Source organism: Athene noctua, chromosome 4, assembly GCF_965140245.1.
Source record: "Athene noctua chromosome 4, bAthNoc1.hap1.1, whole genome shotgun sequence".
NCBI classification, from domain to species: domain Eukaryota; kingdom Metazoa; phylum Chordata; class Aves; order Strigiformes; family Strigidae; genus Athene; species Athene noctua.
This window is the reverse complement of record NC_134040.1, coordinates 48,981,603-49,007,568: the sequence shown is the minus strand read 5'-3', so window position 1 is coordinate 49,007,568 and position 25,966 is coordinate 48,981,603. Positions and strand designations below refer to the sequence as shown.

Genomic DNA, 25,966 nt, shown 5'->3' with positions numbered 1-25,966 from the left:
AGCACATGGGCAACAGCCTGGAAAAAAAAATCTTAAACTGACAGCTAAGAATGCAGATAGAATTTCAGGCAGATACTAAACAATGTGCTTTGCCTTTGTTCCCAAACCCAGCAGTGTTCAGAGTTTTTACACATCTGTTAGCCCTTGTGAAGAGTAGGTATGAAATTAAGCAGAAACTAAAATTTTTTTTCAAGTTAAGAATTCCTTGGAAACAACTACCATCTAAGATCAAAACCATAATCTATCTAAAATCCACTATCCTCTCCCTCAGCCAAGAACCATCAAAACAGTTAGAAGAAACGATAAAGAAACCAGAGGATATCCACCAGAGGATATGTAACTTGTCCCTCAGCAAGACTGCTCCTAGCCTGCTTCCCAGCAAGACCAGAGGAGGTGTCAACGTCCTTCCCAGGAACAACTGCATCACTGAATGAAACAAGCTCTTCGCTGGGCAATTTCTTTCAAAGCTGCATAAAAAGCAGCTTATTTTAGTAACTTTATGCTGTTGGGATCCCTGCTCTACAGCAGGCTCTCCAGAGGGCGTCTGCTCTAGATGTTTAAGAGCGTGGTAGCATCTAGAAATTCTATGATGTCCACCTTAGCCCTCTTCTCCCCATATTTTAATTGCTGAGCCTCCCCTATACACCTGTGAGACAGCCTACAGACAAACTGTTGCCATGGTAAAGATAATGAACTTGTTTTCTTGTCAGAATTTCTGACACAACAGCACTCTCTTTCCCAACAGAAATTATTCAGCTTTTTCTAGTTTTGAAACACAGGTGAGTGATCTTATCTTAAAACCTGTAAAAAACCCAGATACAGGTCAATAGTTTTTCATTTTGTTGGCATCCAAAAATTTGACCAAGGGTACTTAATATTTCTTTGAAGACATTATGTTTTATTTATCCTTCTAGTTGTTTTAGCCATGCTCCTTCCTAGATGTGACCGATTTATAAATACGCAATATGACAGAATTGTTCTAAGAGATGACGTTAGATGCATATCTAAGCTGAAGAACAATGAAACACTAATAATACAATTAGGAACTTTATAAGCATAAAAGTATTTCAGTTATCAAGCAGATAAAGTAACTTCATTTATTTTTAGTCATACAAACACGGGGTCAAAAATGTAGTATTGCACTGAGATACAAACAAAAATTTCCCACATAAAATATTAGATTTGCAGTCATTCTGATAATTTTTATAGACATAGTTCATATTTTCTTCATAAAATAGGCACACATTTTACTTTTCCTTTTTCTTCTTCTGTTCCTTTTCCTTCCGTTTCTCCAAATAACACTTAAGAATGTCATTTAGTTGCTGCTCACAGTGGCTTACATGTTGTAATCCATTTTCCAATCCTAAAAGCAGCAATAAACAGGATAATTGCATTTCGCTTTGTACAGCATCCATCATGTAATTAGTCTGTGTTGATGTGAACATGTTTTCCCAAGCCTATCAAATAGCTATAAGATTTCTACTTTTAAAAGTGTTGTTCAGAGTTCAACCACTAATGAGACGCTTCCCTTGATGTCAACTAAGTAGGTAAATAAAATAATTACTTTTGGTACGTATTCTTGCAGTGACCTGTTGCTTTAGAGATTGAGCACTCCCTTTGTAGTATCTGCTAAAGGTGAGGGAGGACCTACACCTGCCAAAAGGGGATGTGCTGCTCCAGAATGGAGCCTCAGGAATACCGGGGAGTCAGATTCAGCCAAAGTTTATTAAATGTACTTTAGAGATTTGGACACCATTTAATCTCTCACTTCTCTAGTTCAAAGAAAAATCACCCTGGAAGAATTTATGGTGAAATGCAACTAATGCTTTTGAGATACGAACTGTCCCATTTCAAAGGGGACTAAATCAAGTGCCAAGGAAGAGAGAAACTCTGACCTCTCTTTCCAAAGTGTACGTACTGCAAAGAAGAAAGAGAGACACAAAACTAAGGCTGTTCAGGCATTTTAAACCCCTTTTAGCAAAGTTGCAAGGGGTGGAGATAGGCACCATAAGTAGTTGGAGGTTGTTTTAAGCAGGATACTCAATGGCAATAAACGTCACAGCAAGTATGTGAAAACTGTAAAAAACTATTTCCCTCAGTGGTCCACTAAACAAACACATGACAGTGACCTGTAAACAAAGTAATCAGGAATTACTTGGTAGAGTTAGCTGATCTCCAATAGCACTGGGTTTTTTTCTAGCAGCAGAAAATTTATCTTCCATAAAAACAGTGAGGCCCTAGCTGCAGAAAGACACTAGGCATTTTTCTTTCCATTATTTAGCTACTATCCATTCAGAAATACAGCTGTATAGAACAATTTGTTTGTAACTCGTTTCTGCCTGGGTCTACTACATAAAAGCAAACTGGGAAAGGACTAGAAATGCAGCAAAGGGTTTCAACTCCCCTTACTAGTGTGCTCTCTGTGTAGCTATCTGATGGCATCACAAGAAAAAGAAGTCCTATTACTGGATAACAAATACCCTTCAAGTATAAAAATAGTTTGCAGATAAACTGCAAACATGCAACTTGCGTGCTTGCAAATACTTGCATTTTCCTGTGAAATACTGTATTTTAGTATGCACACTATATATATTATGTTGTACATATACATTAAAATATATTATACATATTTTAATTAAAGATGAGCTGCATTATTTCAAAAATAGAGGAAAACAAAACATTACCTTTGCAGTGATGGATTACTCTTCCCCACAGTCTGTTCCTACTTAAACAGGCCAGATTTCCAACAATTAACAAATGCCTCTTTGCTCTTGTTAGTGCAACGTTCATTCTCTTTTCCGAGTCTATGAACCCAATTTGTCTTGTTCTTACACATGACAAAACAATGATCTCCTTCTCAGCTCCTTGGAATGCATCTACGGTGGACACCTGGACAGCTTTAACTTCAAAAGCCTCTGAGTGTATGCCACTAAGCAAATTCTGAATCTGCAGACAAATGAGGATGGATGAGTTACACTACTCACAGTCCATCACTTGTCTTGAGCAAACACACTCAACAAGCCTGAGTCTACACAACATGCGAACTAAGAAGCTAGAGGGTGCAACGACAGTAAATCCTCAGCTCATCACAGGAACATACTACGCAATGAACCTGTGTTTGACAAGACACTGATGTGTTCAGTGCAGCAGAGAGTGCTTTTGCTTAGTAATCACAGCAGCCCATGTCAGGCCTTGCGTGACTGGCTGAGGTACAACTCCAACCATGCTAAGCAGGTGCCTCTGGAACCTGTTCTTGTCACACATACCAGTTTGTAACAAGCACCTCATTAATTTATCAAACTTACATACTGTTTAATTTGCCAATTTTCTGAGTGTGCATAGGGAAGGAAAAGAAATGGAAAGGTTTATTTTTTTTAATCATATATTTGAATTAAAATATTTTCTGTAATTTCTGAGGAAAAAGCACTTTTTTTTTTTTAATAAGAAAGAATTACGGTGAACTCTTAGTTTACTCAGACAGCATTTGTTGCTCACTTATAGTTGACTCTTCCTAGTTGAAATAGAGCCTATGTTTAGAATAAACAAATACATTTAAGGAAACTTTGATTGATGATACATGATACAAACCTTACACATCTGTGATTTATAAAGAGTAATCACACCAACTGCAGATCCTTCTATTCCACTTGCAACCAGACACTGGATGAGCTTGACCGTAAAATGAACTTCTGCCATGTTATAAAAGCTGTTGTCTCTTTCAATCTGGAAATAGGGAAGAAAACTTCCAGTCAAGCACTCGCAAACAGCAGAATGCAAAAAGAAATGGAAGAGGAAGAACTACGATATTGACTTTTTATACAAGAAATGTTTCAAAACTTACTTGCTCTACCCCATTAACACTATAAAAACATAGTGTTGGAAGCCAATCCAATAAAGGACTTCTATCTTGCTCAGAAACACCATCTGTGAGATTTCCTTCATAGAACAGCTCGTTGGCTATGGCACTAATAGCAGGGTGGCATCGGTACTGTGTCCGAAGAAGTATTGGTTTATGTCCCTAAAGAATTACGATATAGAAAGCGTGACTAGGAAAAGAATTAATAATATTTTGCAATGCTAGCTAGGTCAAATAAGTGAAAACAATTCCTGCAGTAAGCTGGTTTAACCTTCATACATTCACTTCAACAAAAGTTAGAACAAATACTGTAACCCCTGATTCTTCTACCTGGACCCAAAACTGCACAAAAAGATGAGAAGGCAGAATCTGTCATTGTTTTTCATATCCATTCTTGTTTTACATTTCTTATGCTTACAAATTTCCATACACTCTGAAAATAGCACGTACAGATAAATGCAGTAGAATGGAATGTGATTAAAAACCAGGCTGAAACACCGATCCTCCGACATCTAAACCAAAAGTCTTCTAGTGACTGCAGTGGACCTACAATTTCACCCTCCATCTTTTCTGAAGATGTGGTTAGTAGTACATACCATCAAGCAAAGCCGATCAAAGAGAGTCTGCTCCAATCCCATTTCATGAACACTCTCAGATCCTTGAATAGTTGGCGGTAACTGCTTAGGGTCTCCAACAAGGACTAGCTTTTCACATTGAAACCTAAATAAGAACATTAAAAAGTAAGATAAAAGTTCTAAAAAGGATGTCAAACTACTCCTAAGTCTGTGCTGTGTTCACATATCACAGATTGCTTTCCATCAGGCTCCCTTCTCCATCACCCTCTTTCCACAGTTAAAATAACATGGTAACTCAAAGAAGGCAGGTAAGAGCAGGCCTCAATTTAAAATTACTCTTGCTTTCTAAGGTGAGACCTCGGAGTTCATGTTCTTAAAAAGACGTGCAAATTTGGCAGTGAGGTTGTGTCACCGCTCACCAAAAGTTATTTGTCTGCTGAAACGCAAAGGAAAGGCTGTACCTTGCAATAGGAAGGAGAGAAGCAGGTTCAGTCATCTGACTGCACTCATCCAGCATCACGACAGGAAACTTAAGAGTATTCAGACAAGGGAATGGGCAGGCAGCACAGGTCACTCCAACCACTTTTACCTTTGTTATTAGTGAGGGGAAAATGGGTAGACAAAAAGTTAAGATCTTTTAATAGTTAATCTCTTTGCAGTACATAAATGTAGCTTTGACAGTAGAATACACCTAAGGTAATTTTTAGCAGTTCTGCTGTATGCTGTGTCATACGCACTGGGTCTCAAAAAATTATATTCTAACTTCCAGTAAAAGGCACTGTGTATGCACGGAGATGGATCTAACCATCTCTTACCATTTCTTACGCTTAGGGTGCTTATATGTTAGAATTGTTCACAGATTCATGTATTTTAAAACCAGATCTGGTCTGGTACAGAGAGAATTCAGGTTGCACAATCCTCCAAAACCTTCTGAGCCCCAGCAGCAAAAGTGGCAGCAATGATCACTAGGAGTAAGCACAAGAAACGAAGTGCTCAGATCTACTTTGTTAGAATTGCTCTACCACAAGCTGGATTTTTTGAGCCTAAGACTGAGGAGAAAAAGCAAGTAACTGGAAAGAGCAGAAATTGAAAAGATTTCTCTACAGGAAGTAGTAATCTTAAAAGGTAATACTGAAATGAAATGTTACTTAAAATAGATTTAGCTCAGTCCTATCTTTTACCTTTATGACTATATAAATTTTAGTTTCAAGGTGACAGTGCAGACTAGCTGTGCTCACAAATTTTTCTCTCCCCACTTTGTAAACTAGATTGGTAATATTAAATCAGATCACAATAGAGTTCAGAAAGGGTTTCTGTCACCTAATAATCGCTAAACAGGAACTGCAAGTTCAACTCAGAGTAGTCACACACAGGTCAGACACTAAGCTATACCTGTGGAATCAAACCTGTCCTAGTCCTAACAACATTCATTTTAATTTTTCAAAACTAGGAGCCTGGCAGGTGTGAGAGGGGATTCCCAGTTTCCATTTGCTGGGCCTTGTGGATAAGACACAGCGAATCCCCACTTTCCCATCCCATCACTTTGACTGTACCTGTTGCAGCATAGTTTTATTGGTCCCCAGTTTATGTTGCTCAATACTCTTCCTTACGTACATTTTTTCAACTGGAGTTAAATCTTCTTTCATTAGAGCAAGCAGCTCTTTTAACTGTTCATTCTCGTTTCCTGAGCCAGCATGTAAGCTTCAAAGAGATTTTATAACATGCATTACAATGACAGAAAACAACAGTGCTTTCAGTGTTTGGTGAACACCCAATATAGAAAAATAATCATACTGCATACATAACAGTACTTTAGTACTTTACAACAAATGTACCAATGTATCCTGAATCCAGCTGAGGTAAACTAATACCTCTTTTAAAACAGACATTTATCCCACCAGCTCAGGCCCAACCGGAGACACACATGTAGTAAATGACTTCTCCAATTACACAGCTGATTTCAGAGCAGAGTAGAACTGAGGAGATGTTTTTTATTCTCATACCATTTTATACCCTTGGGATGCTACTGACACCAAAGAAATTTAATCTTTATTCATCTTGAACTTTATTTTGTTCTCTCAAATTGTGTTGGAAGTACTATGCAGATTTCTTACTTTTAAATAGTTAAAGGACAAACCCCAGAACACTATAGCAAAGATAACTTGGGTAAATAGTACAGAATTCATGAGTTGTTACCATTAATTCTCTAAATATTCAATGTATGATTACTTCTCCCTAGTTCTTACCACTACAGCAGTACAAATCTATTTCAAGTCTGTCTGTTTTACTTTTCTCCTTTTGTAAACTCCCAAATCTGTAACCAGCATCATTTTGTTGCCCTCTACTACTTCCCATTTAAAAGCATTAACACTATTCAGCAACAAGTGACATTCCCAAATCAAGGTAAAATTTCTCTGCTGTGCAGGGGGGAAACCCTGAGATAGGTGTATTACAATCATATTTTGAAATACATCAAAATAGTAATTTTACAGCATGCAGACTATCATGAATCTTAGAATCGCTTCAGATCCCTCAGAGATTAAGATTCTTACCTGTAGGGAAGAATTGCTTTGGTGATTTTCCTAATACTTCCCACTCTGATAAAACCCTCAAATCCAAGATCAAGTAGACTTCAAAGAAAAAGAGATGACACATGTTACAAAAATGTAAAAAGAAATCCTGAAAAATTTCAAAGTGGTTCTATAAAAAGGCTAATGGACACATCAGAAAACGGAAGAACATAAATTTCTGCGATGAATCAGATGAAGTAACTCAGGCCACAACTGAGTAAACGGAAATAAACTACCTCATCGGGATTTGTCTCAAAAACACTTAAAGCCTTTATGATTCTGTTCTCATAAACTGTCTTCCATTTGTGCTTTCTCCTCCTTCCTTAATTCTTCCAAACCATGAGTTTTATTTCATGTTAGCTTCATGCTGAAGCTCCCCAAGTCTGACTCTCTCCGCCTCTCTCTCCATCCTTCCTTCCCTTTCTCCTGCTGCTACTTCCTAGAGATTCCTGACCAATACTACTTTGTCATGATGGATTTTAATAGTAAATTTGATGCTTACAGTCCTTTAGCACATGCATGCTGTGCAAAGGAGCAAGGGTTTAAAATTAAAGCCTCTGTGCTCTAGAACTTTCTAAAGAAAGAATACAGTCTTTTTTAAGTGTTACACTGGAAATATCAGCAAAATTATCTTTACCATATATGTGCATTATTGTTTTTGGAACACTAGTCTGTACTAATCTCAGTAACCTACCCCAGCAGTATCCTGTCAACAGCAACATTAGTGGAAGAAGCAATCAGAAGTTTCCATGGAGCTGCCCTTGGACCCTCTGTAGCTTCACTGCTCTCAAAGAGCTGTACTAGGAACAAGATCACAACAGACAGCAGGTAGCTCTTTCCAGCTCCAAAAACACCTGGTAATTTGGAATAAAAAAGCAAAGTTAAAGTGAAAACTTCCTAGAGAGTACTGTTTTAATCAACTATTATAACTTATCTTGTGAAATATTGTGATGTGATTCCTGTAAAAACCTTGCATGTTTGCTTCAGCAGCTCCAGGTACCCAGGGGCAACCTGTTGCCTTACACTTTGCATTTACTGCCTGCAGTAAGTTTACAAAAAATTACAGAAGGGAAGCTAAGGTATTTTTCCTAAATTTTCTGGTTGAATACATGCATTACTTGCTACGGCGAGTCATCAGTACATTAAAATAATAGAAATGCAAGTACCTGCATGCACATCCCTCATACCATGTCCTCATATACAGAATAAGGAGTTTGAGAGATTATTATTTTGGAATGACTATTAATTTCAGCTAGACTGACTAATCTTAACAAAAGCTCAGTACAGATACCACAGATTCAAATTGCCTAAGAGCATCATTATTGTCAATGTATTTACTTTGACAGGTTTATGGTAACTGCTTTTCAATCCTGATTTAAAAAAAAAAAAAAAAAAAAAGAGAAATCTTTGAACCAAGATCTTACTAGCCTTTTTGTACATGTTGAAAAGGGATAAAACAAAGATAGAGGGAAGTATAAAGCATCCAAGGAATAATATGTAATAGAAAAAATTTTATATGATAATTTAGCAAAGCTGATACATGACAAAATTTTTAATATGAAGAGAAATAAGCTGAAGACACTAGATAACACTGATTTTCTGTATAGATCTTGCTAGGAAAGAAATCTATACTTATGTAAAATCTGCAAAAGGGAGAATGCAAACTCAAGGATCAAAAGCTATGTGCTGATAGAATGGATGATACAATGTCAAGGTCATCAGAGGGGCCTCATCCAAGGAAAGAATTTCCAGGAAATATATGAAGTAGGTGAGGACAGCAGCATTACAACAGAGTTTAAAACTATATTCCATACATAGAGGCAAGTTCATTCAAGCTCATCTTTTGCACTACATTTTAAATAAGTCAACATTTACCTAGACATAAGAATCTCCCTTTCTGACCGGAATTGTAAATATATGATTAAAAGAAACAAGCCTATTGTTTCATCACTGAGAGAACTTTGGGATATTTCACTAACACTGGCATTACATATTAATTACCATTTTTGCAAAGATACAATAGCAGCAAATTTCAGAATTATTTTCTATATACCACGTATGATTGTGATAGGGAAGATTTGATGTTCTTTCACTGGTTTGGTATTTTCACAGGAAGTCATCATCTGAGCGATCTGAATCAGTGATGTAGCTTGATCTGGGTTCAATGAGAACGTTTGGATCATCTTTTTAGCTAGTCCCATTGCCACTTCAGTGCTGACAGGTCCATACATCATTGTGTGTTTCAGGCTGATGGCAGGTGGAATAAATTTTCTTTTGTTGACTCTATTAGTAGCATTTTCAGAATCAAAATTCCTAAAAAAAAATACAATGGTCAACAGTTGTGGTAGAATACTGCATATGTATCATTTGTACCTCATGGTTCTGATATTCTTACTCACATTGAAATGCTGAGGCCTTATGATTAACAGATGACAAAAGTTGCTGGCCCCTGCACCCTGACATACACCTGGGCTGTATATTCCTGCCCCTTATTACTTCCCTGGGTGAAAGCTGGATCAAATAAAACAGGTTTTGGGGTTTTATCATTCTTGCTGTATGTTAACGCTTTCAACCTGACTTACTCCAAGGCTGAGAGACTGACAAACTTGAGTGGTAGAAGAATGTAGTCAGAGGTAGCAGGGATCCATTTCATTACTTGTTTTATACAGTGAATTAAAAGCAGTCTTGAAAATATCCCTATATTGCTCTGATTCTCCAAGAAAATAGTTTATGTTTTGTCAAGTGATTCTAAAAATTGGGAAAGAAAAACAGTTCCACTGAACCCCTGTGAAACATAGACATTAACTTAGTACAGTCACTGACTGATCTGTATTATCAGTTTAACGGTCATAATAAATGCTCAATATTAATCTCTAGGTTGTAAAATGTGGGCTGCAGGTAAGTTTTAAGGAAAAAAAAACCCCACCTTACAATCGAGTAGAGTTAAGCAACCAATATATTTTCATTTCCACATAAATGAAAATTGCATTGTCAACAGTTCATTCCTTGCACTGTTCTGATTTTAGTTTTCCTCATCCACTTTTTAATAGGGCAAACAATGGTACTTTTGTTGAGATATTCTGTACCTATTGACATAATGTATGCTTATGTTATCACTGAAACAGTAACTTACATTTTTAGTAGATATGGTATTAGTGGTAACGTAGATGGATTGAAGTGCTCCTCCATATTTCTTAAGGATGTAAGCTCACCACTAGCATTACAAACCAGCAAGGCATGGACAAACACTGAAAACGCCACAGAAAAATTAAATTAGGAAAAAGTGAAATTAGCCAAAATTTCAAATCAGCTAGATAGATTAATTACAAAATGCCAGAAGAGTAACTGGCCTGTAACAGAAACCAAGTTAACTCAATTACCATGTCTGACTGACTATTATAAGATGAGGAGAGACCTATTAGCCCTTCTTTTCAAGGTGCTTTATTTTGAAGTATTTGTGATTCCAACATCAGGAATCTTTGCTTAGATAAAAATCCATACTTATTTTAGAAATACTCGAGATATTTAGAAAACTTTGGAATTTATGAGGTAAATTTTGGAAGTAAACTGTCTGTATCACAGTAGCTAAGCAGAGGTTTTCCTAAAAAAAGACAAGAGAGGAACATAACTCCTCCAGTGGGTCAGAGTTCCATCTAGCCTATTTCCAAAGTGTACAAAAGCCAATGCCTAGGGGAGAGTATAAGAACAGAACAAATTATATTCAATTATAAAAATAAACATTCAATTATATTTTTCCAAATTCACTGCCAGTTTCCTAAGGTTCTGGGGCTCAGGGACTGGCTAAATAACAGGTTTCTAATGTTTAGTAACCCACATGCCTCTATTTTGCTGCTGTTTATCACTGCCATCAGTGAAACATTAAAGCTGCATTTTCATACAACTTCAGGTTTTAGTTTTGTAACAGTTACAGAATTATGAAATAATCTGTGTTTATGATCACAAAGAAAGTTAAAACCAAAGATTTCCTAAGAAAGAAAAAAATGCCATGATTCAACAGCATTAAGACAGAAAAGCTACAGATTAACTCTTCCAGACCCTGACTGCTCGAGAGATCCTGTCCTGAAACTCGCTCTCAGGGAACAAACAAAACCAAACCTCCAACTATGTTTCAAGGGCTTTGATAGCATGTAAGCCCAGAAAGAACTTGTGTGATGTTGTATTTTTTGTATTTTTTCTCCTAGATTTTTTACTCTTCTGAATGTAATTCTGAACAGGAGTTTAGCATAGGGTCACTGAATAGTGCTTTGCAGGAATTCTGTCCCTAATGATTACACAGAAAGCCTGAAAAGACTAATTTGTTAACTTAAAACACTCAGTTGAACTGCTTGAGGTTAAGTGCTATGAATAAAGCCTTTTGTGATCAAGCACACATTTTTCTATTGCATTAAAAGAAAGTAAGCAGAGGTATATTATTACTAGCTTCAGAATGACTACATAATGCATTATTTTATATTACATCTTTCTTTCAGAAAAAACCAAACCGACCCAAAACTTTAGAACAATTCAACAGCAAAAATAAGCAACTTTTGCAACGGTTTCATCGCTTTTCTGTGATATCTATAGCACACGTATGCTATGTGCACATGTTCCTCTGTGCACTTAAGGCCCACTAACCTTACTGTTTCCAAAACACCAATGACAAAAATATTACAATACCTCAAACAAAAATGTTAAACCAAAAAGAAGGATGGCTGCAACTTAGTTCAGAATGGCTTGCTAAAAGACGAAAAGGTCAGCACATCATTAAAAACATTAAATCAGTGCTAGGTTGAGTAATATTTTCTTTTAAAAATACAATGATGAAAATAACTAAAACTAGACAGATGCATTCTTCTCGAATTCTGAAACACTCATTTTTTAGTCATTCTAGACTATAGCAACAAAGGCACAGAAAGGAACATCAGGACAGCCAAATCACAGATTTAACGTGGCTTTTTATATAAATTTTCTATGGCAAGTTGTTTGGGGTTGGTTTGTTTCTTTTTCAAGGATAGTGACCACATATTCCTGTTATCTACACTCTTAACAGACAATATGCATTCTGTATTACGTTATTTATTTTATCCTCATTTCTTCATCACCTATTTAGAATTTCTTACCAGCTACTTTGCAGGTTTAATTGCATTAAGTACTTTGTTCAAATTACATAATCAAAGATACAAGTAAAAAAAATACTGTGAATAAAATAGTGTATTAGATTTGAGAAATTCTGATCTCATCCTTCATTACTGTCCAGATTCTTCCCCCAATAGTTGTTTCCCGCAATTTTTAATTATTTGGTATAGAACTCACTATTTGATTGCCAGTTTGAGGGACAGTAGCCTTTCAGTGGTAGTAATTCTACTTCATTGTTGGAGGATGGTCCAAAGAAAGCACTACTTGCAATGAAAGTATCAAGGGGATCAAAGATCAGAGTCTTCGAAACAACCCAAATATCATCTGTCAAAAAAATACAGCAGTAGAAGAAGCTTATGAGAACTCTGTATTTTAAGGAAAATGAAGCTGGACAATAGTTCAGCATTTACTATGCTGCAAATTAAACCACCGCTAACGTGTAAGTACAGGGTTTTATAAAGTCCTAAATAAGTTAGTTCACTTCTAGAAGAATAAATACTTTGCAATTCTTCTAGTACTTACTGTCTGAAATTGATAGTAACTGTGAAATTCTCTCCTGGCGCACTTATCAGCATTTGACTTCCGACCAGTCTGAAGTCTTATCAATTTTGAGAGTATTTGGAACAAATCATTGAAGTATACTACAAATCTAGTTAACCACACTTTTGCCAAAGAATAACAAGTACTGAAATAAACACATATTTTCCCTTCCCTTTCAAAGTTTGTCACACCTGAAGAGACTAAAGCTTACTACACTACTCCTATACCAGGTCTTGCAGAGCACAGCAATGGAGATTTCAAAGTTAGGAGCAATAGTGCGTATATCATTTTCTATAACAAAAGTGATAGAAAATTATCACACACAAATAAAAGTTTTGCCCAGGTAGAGCTTCAAGATTTGAAGTTACAAACCCCCTGTTTGTTAGAACATTTCAGTCTGTGCATAAAGTGTGCACAAACACATTTGTTTCCACCTAATTTTCTTTGTATGATTTTCAACAGCAAAGTGAACGAATTATGAAAATATGGGTATCACTTCAAAAATTACTGAAGTTAAATGAGCTATTGAGACTACCTGGATCAAATCACGGAAAATCCTCCAACTTTGTGACATTTCACTAATTTAGAAGAGCAACAACTACCGAAACAGCAATTTTTACATCAAATTTTCCTTAAATATCATACTGGGCTGTCCTGAAACCACATGATTCACAGATTTAATACACTCTAAACCCAAGGACATAGAATTTATATTTTTCTAAGGCAGCTGAACATTTACAAGAAAAGACAAATTAATGAGATACTTGGTTGCCCTTCTAGAGTGAGAATTGAATTATCAATATTGTCAGGAGTTTAAAAATAGGATTCATTTTTTTTCTTCAGATTAGAAATTAAAACTTTTAAAAGGCACATGACATGGACAATTCTTCTGATGATTGAGATTTTCTTACCTTTGCTATAGAGAGAATAATGCTCCTTTCTACTTAATTTGAGGTATAATTTGGTTTTGGAGTCACCATCAAATCTGGCAGGTGTATTCATAAAGTTCTTGAACTTGCCACACCGCTTTGTCTGAATTTCAAAAGCTTTCCTGTTAAATTGTCATTTTTAAGAAGTATGTAAACAATTGGCACATTTTGGACTTGCCACCAAAAATAAAAAAGCTCCACAGATTGGACCAAATTACACAGCATAGATCATGGTGGTTGTTCATCATCTTGCATTACCAAGTTTTAAATACATTTACCTTGACAACAAAATACTTCTCTCATATTTAGCCATAATTAAATTGTTTCCCCTACAGTAAGCAGCACAGAATAGCTTTCGATACAACTTCTAACATTGAAACTAGAATCACTAACAGATTAAATCAAATTCTCTTATGAAAAATCAAACTAACAGTAACCCAAATGTAACAATCAAAGGATTTCATTAAGCAATTGATCAAATTGCTGGTAAGCAATTTTGATTCTTTCTGAAAAGAGTGCCGACCTGAAATGACATTGCTATGATTATTATTCCTTCACTAATTTGGCTTTTACGTTTCTACACAGAACTGTAGTCTCTTTAAACAGTTAGTGAAAGTGTCTGTTAAATGCTACTGAAATCCAGAGCCACTGGAATATTTATAAATCCTGCAATTCACACAGCACTTGTGAAAACTGCATAGTGTTTCAGAATACCTCACCAAAAGCTGGCATCCCTCATAGAGAGAAATCTTTTGACTTCTGAGGTATGTCCCAATACTTTTTATATCATGAAGCACTACACTAGGTCTGGATTTCATCTGTGCAGGGTTCACATCTTCTATCCATTTGAAAAATGAACACTGCTCAGCTTTTGGGGCATCACAGGTATAGAACAAACGACCCTAGGAAGAGGGGGATGGGTGGGGAAAGAAAAAAAAAATGGAGAGGGAAAAAAAAGAGACAGACCATTAGCACAGTAAAACAACCAAGGTGGGGTGTGTGTGGAAAAAAAGTAAAGCAATGGACCAGTACTTGCTACTACAAAAATAAATGAGATAAACACCTGTGTTTTCACTGTGTTTGGCTGAAAAACACAAGTGTGTTCCCAGAACTCTCAGCTTATGAAGACAGTGTGTGTAATTATACCTTACAGAAATCCCACTTAACCTAGAAAATTAAAAATTCAGGTTTTTACCTATAAAAAGCTGTTTCTGTATGGAGAAAACTATTAGCAATTCTGGACACTAGGGGATACTAAACTGATTTTCAGAGCCATCTCTATAACACATCACTTCAACCTGCAATTGTACATCATACAGAATTGCCCTGTTATTGTTCACACAATACAGACTATAAACCAAACAAACGCCCCAAACTAAACAAACAAAGAATAAACAGCACCTTGTTTTGACCTTCTTTCTTAACTGTAACAAGCTTAGCAGGATGCCTGTGATTGCAGAGTAGAACGCAGCTTTCTTTGCTCTCACTTTGCCCATCTTTCAATGAAGTGTAAAATGATACATCCACTTTTGAAAGAGCATTGTGTAATCTTTGTGACAACTCAAATAGCATGATGTTTAATTGCTCTTGACATAGAAAGGAGAATAAAAGAGTAATTAGCATAGCCTTAAAATGGCTACACAAGTACACAAGATTCAAACAAAATACATTTTCATTTGAAACTTTCAATCCCAAATCTAAATCAAAATATTTAACGAGTCCTAAAAGACACCATGTGACCTGCAAAATTCACATATTGCACATGCAATTAATTTGTTCTAACTGCCTTACTTTCATCCAAAACACATTCTAGTATGTGACTCCAAACAGTCCAAACACTAAATAACCGTTGAAATAATAAAAAAAACCCCTCAGATAGGAATGTAAATCCTGGTAAGCAGGCACAAGGTTACATAGTTGAACCAGAAGTGCATTGCTCTTTCGGTTTGCCTTTGCAATTTTGGGTATAGACTGAATATATTTCAGTATATATATCCAAACCAAATACACACAGTTGTTCCAACAGATAATGTTGATGATATCTGTCCCTCTCATCCTGCTTTGTGAAGCACCAGAAATACACTGTTTAAAAATGGTGGCATTTTACATAGCACTAGACATACCTGTCAGAGCAGCTTTAAAAATCTGTTTGTAATGAACATGAGATGGAAACACAGTTGGTATGGAAACCTTTCTTTTAGGAAGGTTAGCATATTTTACTTTATCCACATTAGGAAAGGACAACTCAGAAATTGTTACGTCCTAAAACCAGAAAAATAAACCATCAAAACTTGCAAAACTCTGAATAAGACAAATTTTGATAAATGGCTGCTTGTACAGACATGCCAAAACTTATGCATTTTTCTTCTCTTTTTCCTTTTTTGCTTTTATATATTGTGCTCTCATTAATAAGTACAACTAAACAGAAATATTTCAGGACTTCACATGCTGCAACCAGAAGTTTCAACATGAAGACTATGAATGAAGAGTCAGTCTTCTAGAAGCAAAATATAAATCTCCTTCACCACAAACGCTTGCAGACTTTGTTAACTGTAAGTACAGGAGCATGTATTCAACAGGACTGCCAACAGGAGTAAAATTAAGTACAGCTGGAGCTACAGCATAGAGCTTGGACTGCCATTTAACATGTACCAGGAAGTTAAAATTTGCCCCTTGACAAACAGTCTGCATTTGTTATAACACAGATAATACTTTTAAAAGCTTTACAGTAAATTATGTAATTCAGAATCGTGTTTTCAGCCCTAGACATGGGGAAGGAACACACAAACCCCATTTTTAACAGCATTTCTGCACGAAAATAAATCCATTGAATGAAACTCTAGCAAAGGCAATATAAGGCATGGGAAGGAAGAATGAGACTAGAATGCTTTGGGGAAAGCATACGTACCACAAGCTACCCCTGTGCCTCCTACCCTAACCCTAACCCAGCTAGTCCTGAAGAGCTGCTTCCATCTACCTTACACTGCAGTGGGCATCATAATGATAATTCTTTCCATAAAATTTTTAAAATCCAGTATATATTAATAATACACACAATGTGTATACCAGTCTATAAGTGAAATATACTACTTATTTCCACACCTCTATTCCACATTTTTTACTGTACAGTTTTAAAGAACTAGAAGACACAGCATACTAAGTTTGTTAGATTTTTCCTTTTTTCTTCTGATGCATTTTCATCAACTCTCAAACACAGTAATTTAAAAACTTTTAAAACTTGACTGGTGGTGGGTTTGGGTTTTTTTCCTATTTACTCCATTTGTTTAAGACAGTCTACTGGTCACAAACAGCTGTGCTAGTTTTTTAGGTGCTCATTCAATGCCATAAAATACTCTTCCACAATAATAACTGAAGAAATATAAAAAAAAAATTTAAAATCAGAGACTGAGACTATGCTTTGAAGCAAGATATGGGTGTTCATTAAAATTATGCTGATTTCACAATTGAGAAAAACATGCCTTGAAAATACATTTTTACCAATTATAGATAACAAAACAGACCAACAGCTTTTATTTCATCTTCCTGCCATCAACATTCAGATTAAAAATCTAAAGATGGCACTGTGTGTGCCAAGGAATTACCTTTACAAAGGATTATTCACAGCCCTTAAAAAAAATACATTAGCAGCTGCTAGTCTGTAGCTGAGACTCTTGTGTTACTACCTATGTAGAAACATTTCATCCAATCATACTGATATCATCTTGCAGGAAATCAGATAAATGTAGTTACTTTGTTCAGAAAAATGTGTTTCTGCCACTTATAACTGTATTTGCTTGAACGGTTACACACCTGGCCGTCTCCTGTTACAGCATGGCAGCTCAGATGACTTAACACCTTTTGTGTTGCTTCAGCCAAAGGTGTCTGACTTAAGTGCAGAGAAAGTAACTTCCTCTCTGAAATCAAATCTCTGTTGCTGGTATTTGCACAGCAATTACCAAGCATGTTCTTTGCTGTCAGCAGAGGTGCAAAGCCAGGAGCACTTTTATTCACAGCACTGCTCTCTTCTGTGTCACCCCACAGCATTCCAAGGACCTTCTCAGCACAGATATCATCAACCACCTCCCCATCATCGCTGTTTTGAGTTATCAAGTCACACTGAGCACTGTTTTGATATTTTAGCCACTTGCTTTGTCTATATTTTGAAGTCACATTAGGGAATACTGGTTGTGTGGATTCCCTTTCTCTATCTTCCATATACTCTCCAAACACAGAGGTTTCATAATTTCTGTCCTCAGGGCTAGAAGCACTAACAGGAAATACTGCTGACTTGTTGTCTAAATGGACTGCTGAAGAGCTGAAAGATTGGTGGACATCCTCCCTGTCAGTTGGATAAACTGTGTCAGAAATCTTCTCAGTGCCAGGAAGAGTGACAAATGGAGTTCGTGTTTTAATTGTGGGTTTGAATCTTGAGAGGCTGCATTCCTCTGGATAGCTGGATTTCTCCCGTGCTGTAGGGCAAATACATCTTACAAGCAACTTGTAGCACTTACAGACAGCACATTAACTTCAGATGTAAAAAAAAAAAAGGAAAAATATAAGAGAGAGTTCAAAGTTTTTCCTTTTACATCCTGTCTTCTAATTAGCAAGTTCTTTGTATCATGTCTGTGCAGTACCACACTAAGTTTCCATAAGACATGAGTGATTTCAACTGCCATTCCTTTAATACCTATATTAATTTACCATAATAAATTCCTATATTAAGAACACATTTCCGTAGGCCTCTACTTGTATAAAAGAAAATATTTGGTAGAAATTGTTTAAACATCATTGTATTTTGGAGGTCATTGATCTGCTATTGTTAGTAGGTCAGTGACAGCTGTTAACTGGAAAACAGCCAGCTTAACATTTGCTCCTTTTTCCAAAAATATCACCCACAGAACTGTGTAAATTAATATTAACCACTGTAGGTAAGTAGGCTTCTAGTACCACAAGCACCCTTTTGACTAAATTCACTATCAATAACAAATGACAGCCACTGATAGGTGTCAAATGGAAGTAGGTCAGAGGACAGCTGAATATGGAAAAAAACTGAAAGCAGATAAATAAATGAAAACATTAATATAAATTAGAAACTTAGCTTACAGCCTTTTTTTGTCCCCAAACTAGAAGCTGATTTTGCTTTATAAAATTAAATCATTCTACTGAAGTCTCTTTCAGGAGGATATAATTGGTAGGGGGGAGGCATGGAATACAAGGACAATTCGGCTGATTTTGAAAACATTGTTTAAAATTTTGCTTAAAAAAGTAACACAACCCCGCAAACAAATCAAACTCTGTAGTTACCCAGACATATCTCACTGTATTTCAGCACCCAGGGTAACTGTCTTTTATAGTGCAACTTACTGTACTTCAAAAATCCTCAAAGATTCTCTAGCAAAAAAACGTTATAAAGTGCAATTATAAACTATAATTTCTTACTGAAAAAAAATTCTGAAAGTTCTGGTTCACTTGGCAAGATCCTGGGTTCCTGGATGTCTCCAATAGCTTCCCCACTTCCTGAAGCTGGAGAAATTGTAGAGTCTGGATCAAGTGAGGAAGTCAGTTCTACTGATGAAATCACCTACAGGTGATGAGTTAACATGTAAAGTGAATGACTAGAAAAAAACCTTTTTGTCACTATTCTCTCTCTCCATCATTGTCAACAATTGAAGTATCTTTCAGAGTTGAGATAAAACGGTTTCAAAAAAGAAATTGCTACTATGAGCACACAGGAAATAAAGCCAAAATGATCTAGAAGAGACAGTAAGTTCACACCTTGTCAGGTTCCCATGAAGTCCTCTGTGTTTGCCTCAAATCAGAACAAGAAGGTGAATCTGACATTGTCCATGGTGGAACTTCAGAATACACATTCAATACCAATGCTAGGAAAAACACGCAAAGGACATCAGTCATTCAGAATAATTGTTCTAAGGCCAATGGCATCCATTCTACTGTTACTTTCACTTACAGGACTGATCTGGTCTCGACTCTTTAATAATGTTCGACTTCTCTTGAAAATTTTCTTCTCTGATAAATGTGATATCATCCTCATGATGACTTCTTGAACCTGGAGACTTTACCAAAAAAACCTATAAATAAAAGCTTGTTAGAAATTAAAATGTTCAACCTCTAAATAAATACTATCTTTGTGTGAATCTTATTTCTATATATAGTTCCTCATATCTCTGGCACAGTCTGAAAGTAAAAAATGAAAAATCAATTTTCTTCCACTACTTTAAATACTGAAATATATACTGCACTAGAAAAAAAAAAAAAATTAATCTTGTGCATCATGTTTCTTTGCATCCAGGAGGAACAGAATCAGAATCCAATAAAGAAAGGTTTAACCTTTGCTTTGGAACTCTCTAACAGTCGCAATACGTAATTTCACATCCAGCTGAGGTGAATGTTATACTACTACCACCAGGAAAGAATCACTGTAAAAGCTCTCTAACACTTTTCTCTGGAAAAAAATATCTGTTTAATATCACACATTATGACCATGTGCATTTTTCAAAGTGAAACAAATCAGAGGGAAGAAAAAAAGTTACATCTCGCAAATACATAGTCCTGTGACAAAGGTGAGTAAAAATAATTGCCCAACTGCAAAGTTTAAAACACAAAGCACTATGCTCAGTTCTTGGTGATTCTGATATGATTGCATTCTAAAAATGAACTCTTTTATCCTACATTTACAGAATGCTTTCTTGCACTAAGGTTAGTAAGAATAACTTTAAAAAAAAAAAAAACCACAAACATTTTACCTGTCTGAAGTCAGAAAGGTCATAATAGCTTGAAAACAGGGGTGACAAAAATCTCTCAGCTGCAAACTCCATATTATCTGGATACTGCAACCATCCTAGCTGCGAGTGAGGAGCTCTCAACATTATCTCACTAGCTGCTGATCCCTTTACTTGGTGCCCTTGAAACGCAACAGGCTACACGATATGTTGGAATTATCGTTAACTGAAAATAAGTACTGTTCTGGAACTAACTACAATCAATAAAGGCACTTTTCATACACACAACAAAAATAATCTGTTGGAAACTGCAGAAGAGAAAATCTATGCTTTTCTCTTTCTCTCTCTTGCACTCCTGCAGCTCAGCAGCCATAAAGTTTTTGCACAAATCTCTGTCAACAGAAAATCGATATTCTGATGTAGTACATTTAGTTTTGGTTTTATATTGTAAAATTTGAGTTTGAAACTCTCAGTGGAAAACTTTGTACAGACAGAAGTACTAAAAAGTGGTGAGAAGCCCATTATAAGGCTGGTTAAATATTTATTAGGACTTCTCGTAATATATTGCAAATAGTAAACCATTGAATCAAAACTTAAGAAACACTATTCATTATGCTTCAGTTCCACAGAAACGGTACCTTTGGTTGGCAATCAGATGTCCTAGCGTCCCTCTGGGCCACAGCTATTGGTAGAGTACATGCCTCTGTTTTTTTTAATAAATTGTCCACATAGTTGGGCTGCAAATAAAAGCATCAAAAGCTAGTTAGTCTAACAATTTAATAACTATTCAATGTGAAAAGTTAAGCTAAGAAATCTCTTGCATTTCTACAAGAAAAAGCATTTTAAATTACAGCCTTTTTATTTGGAAGATAGAATAATCCACAATAGGATAAAAAACTCTGTTTGCTTTTTAAATGAGACATGAAAAAGAGAATAATATAATCTGATATCTTTCTTTCACTTTGTATGGATTGAAAGCAAAAGACCATTAACAGCACTGAACAAAAATCAATGTGAAGCATCAGGCACAAACAGATTTGTCAGTATATTTCAATCCAAGTGCCAAAATTCCCAGGAAAGTCATGCATTCAAAAAGGTAGTGAAAGAGAAATAAAAATAGATGGTAAAAGAAGATGGGGTAGGAAAGAAGTACTAGACATACTAATGTGATATTCAACTTAACTAAATATTAAAATTTGCATTAAGTTTCTTGTCATGCATTAGGCCTCCTGAACATTCACTGGCAATAGGGTGTGCAAGAGGACATCTTCTTTTACTATCAGCTTCTGGGTCGATGCCTCTAAGCAATTTCTAGCTCAACCTCTATGGCATCATAAACCAGGAATTTTATTCAAGAAGCCTGGTGGAAAATGAATTTATCTTGTACAGATAGATATGCATAGTCAAAAATTGGTTACCATAAGGCCAGAAGAATCTAAGTATGAACAGGAAGATGCCTGTGTACTTTCTGAGTAAGACATTTCTGTAAGCTGCTTTATCGCTACAAGAAATGGAAAAGCATAATAAGTTAGTTATAATATTCTTTCTGCACGAAAACATCTGAATATTTACTGGGCTTGCAAACCTTACCCATGCACGTAAGTGCACAGTTAGAATCTAACTAAACTAAAACAAAGACACAGACTTGGAGCCCATATTGTTGTTTTAAACATTAAAAATTGCATGGGGGAACGTTCGTAACAGGTCACTCCAAAAGTATGATTTCTGCATAAGAATTGTGCAGTGCGAGAGGTTAGAGTACAGAAGTCAAATAGGTACAGTGATAAGAATTCGCTTTAAAAATAGAAGCTGACCTAACCTTCATCTTTCACAAGGGGTTCAAATATCTCTTTAGAAGTCTCTGATTCATATAATATGCTATTATTTTCCACCATCTTTTGTAAGCTTTCTAATGCTGTGCTATGTTGAGTCAAAGCTCTTAGAAGAGCAATATTGTTGGCCAAATCAGGAAGATCTGATGAATTCTCAGCCATTGCCATGCATTTCAGGCAATCCATTCCTATTCTTTCCCCTTCGCAGGCTTCATGAAAGGCATTTATGCTCTCTACATTTTCAAATGCAGTTTCACCTATTGCTGTTTCCTCTGGAGATGAAGGGTCTTTTCCTAAAGGATAGATAGAACTTCTGGAAATGAGAGTATTGTCCTCATGTGAAATGCCAAATACCTTTTGATGGTCTTCTGCAATATATTGGAGTGAGTCATAGCTAGGATCCAATTTTTGTGACAAAGCCAGCAAAGAACTACCCGGTTTAACGTCATCATGCTTAGTACCCCAAAAGTGTTCCAAATCAACATCTGGGGATTTCCTGCATCCAAGCTGTATAACACCTTCTTTGGTCCGTTCATTTATTGCAGAAATCATTCCGCTGGTAGAAACACATGACATACTTTCAGTTTTCTCAAACATATTGGTTTTAGGGTCACATTCATTAACATTTCTGTCACCAGGTAAAAGACCAGAGCGCCTGCTTTTTATCCATGACGTGCCATTAATAGTATGCACTGCACAGCCACCAAGATCTTTCTTATTGTTTGTAGCTTGAACACTTAACTGGCTTTCATTAATCTCTTTTACACTGCACCCATCACCCACAAGTTCCACTTCAATTCTGGTCTGGTTTGCAGAGTTTTCTGCAATTCTCCCTGTATCTCCAACATTGTGGTCACAAAGCTGAGGTGGTATACCCCCAGTGGGGTCATTTCCATCGTCCTCCCTGTCAAATGTTGAACATTTGACTGCTTTGGTTTTACCATGTGTCACTACTTCACAGCAAGAATGAAGTCTTAACACAGCATTTTGTGCTACATCTTCCTCCTTTAAGCAGTCTGGACTTTGTGAAAGCATGTCTCCTTCAGTGAGCTTATTCACATCTCTTTCACATAGGTCTTCATTGCCTGTATCAATAAAATCAAAAGCCTCCATTAGATTAAAGTTAACCTTCATCACCTGTTCATCTGTACCACAGTCTTTGTCATGCATACTTAATATTTCCTTTACAATTTCATTTTTAGTTGATGTTACATCCACAGAGAGCTCCAGGTCATAAGGCACTCTTTCTGAATTTTGTCTTGGTTCACTTTGCAATTTCACAGATGAAATCTCCTTAAGATCATTACTCACTGAATGCTCCCTGTATCTGGAGAGATTGTTTTCAACGGTGATTGGACTTGCCAAACATGAAATGTCACCTGAGGATGGGACAAACTGACTATAACTCATTCTACTTATAGTGGATTCAGGTAGGAAGCAACTATTTGTACTGCAGGGATCTTGTAAGTCTTGACTTATATTACTTGCCTTTTTATCATGTCTCTGTCCTGTGTCTTCTTTATCACAAGGTTGTTCAGCTGAATTTAGAAACATTCCAACATTCCACTCCTTTGTATCATTTACAGTTCCCTTCATAAAAGGCAGGTGCTGAGTATTTTGAACGAGTCTTTTGGCAGGATTGCCTGAAAAAGCAGGTAGGATTGTGCTTTTTTGGTTATACAAACCGTCTGTGTTTTCTGATGCCTGAAACCTGGAAGGACATTCTGTGACTTCAGATGTTGTTTGCTCTCTGCACCCTTGTGTTGGTTTAGAGTTCAGAAGAGCTATAATCTGTGCTGTGCTCCTGATGTTGTGTGACACTGCCCTGTGACCAGCTGCCTGATTACTAGATTTGGCAGGCCAAGTATTTAGAGGAGATTCTGGCTTCACAGTGGACTGATCACAGTTTTGGTTCTTTGTCTCCTCACATCTGTCAAGAAACGAAGCTGAAAGCAGTGAAGAGAGAGACATGTGTTCTCCATCATCTGTACATGAATCTTCAGGGACGTGTGCAGGTAGACTTGTTTCTGTATCCTTCTTGCAAACCATAGAAAATAATGGAGAGGTACTATAGAACTTGGATGGAAAAGTACCCTGACACTGCTTAGATAAAGGCAATATTGTTTTTTCTCCATCTTCCATGGTCGTTATTTTCTTTTCAACTTGACGTGGTCCTTGGAAACCCTAGGAGAGAAATTTTAAATTAATTCTATTCAGAAATCAACATCACATTTTGTAATCAAATATTAAAAACAGGGCACACTCCATAAAATCCATTCTGATCAAGTAGCACATGATTCCACAGGAGTACAGAAATAATCTCAAACCCTTGTGATTTTCACTGCAGCCTTAGCAATAGCAATCCTGCTAAATCAAACAGATTTGTAAACTCTGGAAAAAATAGCTACTGGTAACACATTCTGGCTTACAGTTCCAAACAACCAGGAAGACATTATCTACATATTTACCATTCATTAAAAGATGTGCCCTTTGTGTTTTAAAGTGCATGTTAACACTACACATAACTTTTGAAATTAAGACATACTGTAAACTTCCTTTTCAAACCGACAGACAGATGTCTTGGAGGCAGAACACAAGGTTTTACAGCATTTTTATCCACTGGTGGAGTTTCTGCTTTCCTTGGCTGATCTTCAAAAGATTTTTCATTCACTTTTACTGCTTCAACTGTTATCAAATATCGTTCACTTTCTAAATTATCTCCGGCATTCACCTAGAAAAAAGAAAGCATATACACACTGCTGCTATATAAGAAACAGTAACAGTCTTCTAAATAAACAGTCTTCTAAACACTTATTTGTAAAGATTTCAGAAATTTACACCCAGTTTATCACAGCTGCCATATAAATATTTAGATTAAAATATACATATACTAGAAGATATAAGCACTTAACTTCCAGTTATATTTATTTAATATATCACTGTGATACACTGCTTTTACCCAAAAGGAATAAAATTCACTAGAACCTCTATCTACATTGGTTCTGAAAAAAACAATAAGACTTATCAATAAACAGAAGCCGGTTTTGCTTTTCATTACTTGCAATGCAGCAGATTTTCATATCCTCAATGAGAAAAATTACTACCTTAGTTACCAAACACAAGTTTGAAATGCTTCCCAAAAATCAAGCACAAAATTTAAGAAAAACTCCAAACAAAATATACCTCAGATTTTATAAAAATACTCTCCAAACATTGTCCTTTATCATCAAACAAGATAGCCTGCAATGAAAAAACAGAATTTTTAATAACTAATTTTATTTCACAGATCAGCTGATTGCCACTGACAATCCATCAGTAGCAGAGAATATTAAGTCCAACGGTATTAAATCTGAGTTGTTCACCTTATTTCCACCAGTTCTAGTCCTCAGAATTCCATCTTGCCAAGTTTTTGATTTTTTAATTTTTTGGTGAGTGTATAATACCTGTTTTAAACACACAAAATGTTGAAATAATAAGTAAGAAAATGTTTAAATAAATATTGCACCTACAATGTATTTTAATTTATTTCTACTTCATTGTACATAGTGTTAAAAATCACTTACAGTAAATTCCTGAGAAGCCATTGCTCTAGCAAAACAGTCGTCCAACAGCTTATTTCACGAATACTCACATCTTCATACAGCCTGAGAGACAAGAATCCACCAGAGTTGTGAAGGAAATGTATTGGCAAAAAAAATAGATGCCAGTTCACTTTTTTTTTTCTCCCTCAAAAGAAGAGAGCTAGATGCAAAACAACGTCAAAACAGTGGGGTATAGCTGATGATGTG

General features: G+C 36.1%; 1 protein-coding gene across 1 annotated transcript; it reads right to left on the bottom strand.

Annotated features, from left to right (window-relative positions):
• Positions 1-1,247: 1,247 nt before the first annotated feature.
• Positions 1,248-25,762, bottom strand: ZGRF1 (zinc finger GRF-type containing 1). Its single transcript, XM_074903913.1, has 28 exons — positions 25,742-25,762; positions 25,541-25,621; positions 25,362-25,418; positions 24,724-24,909; positions 22,166-24,362; positions 21,765-21,847; positions 20,985-21,083; positions 20,371-20,544; positions 19,575-19,680; positions 19,382-19,488; positions 19,046-19,187; positions 17,417-18,075; positions 15,730-15,868; positions 15,008-15,192; positions 14,321-14,508; positions 13,589-13,728; positions 12,315-12,461; positions 10,135-10,249; positions 9,055-9,314; positions 7,696-7,855; positions 6,984-7,061; positions 5,985-6,132; positions 4,893-5,020; positions 4,453-4,576; positions 3,842-4,018; positions 3,589-3,723; positions 2,685-2,946; positions 1,248-1,363 (listed from the first exon to the last, which is right to left on the bottom strand). Exons 1-28 carry the CDS (start codon positions 25,760-25,762, stop codon positions 1,248-1,250), a joined length of 6,414 nt encoding a protein of 2,137 aa, XP_074760014.1.
• Positions 25,763-25,966: the final 204 nt, after the last annotated feature.

Coding starts and splice junctions, on each gene's coding strand:
- ZGRF1 (XM_074903913.1), bottom strand. CDS start 25,762: ATGGCTTCTCAGGAATTTACT. Junction 15,193..15,729: donor TTTTAAAGCTGCTCTGACAG/GTATGTCTAGTG, acceptor TTCTATGTCAAG/AGCAATTAAACATCATGCTA. Junction 10,250..12,314: donor CTCAAACTGGCAATCAAATA/GTGAGTTCTATA, acceptor TGGCGTTTTCAG/TGTTTGTCCATGCCTTGCTG.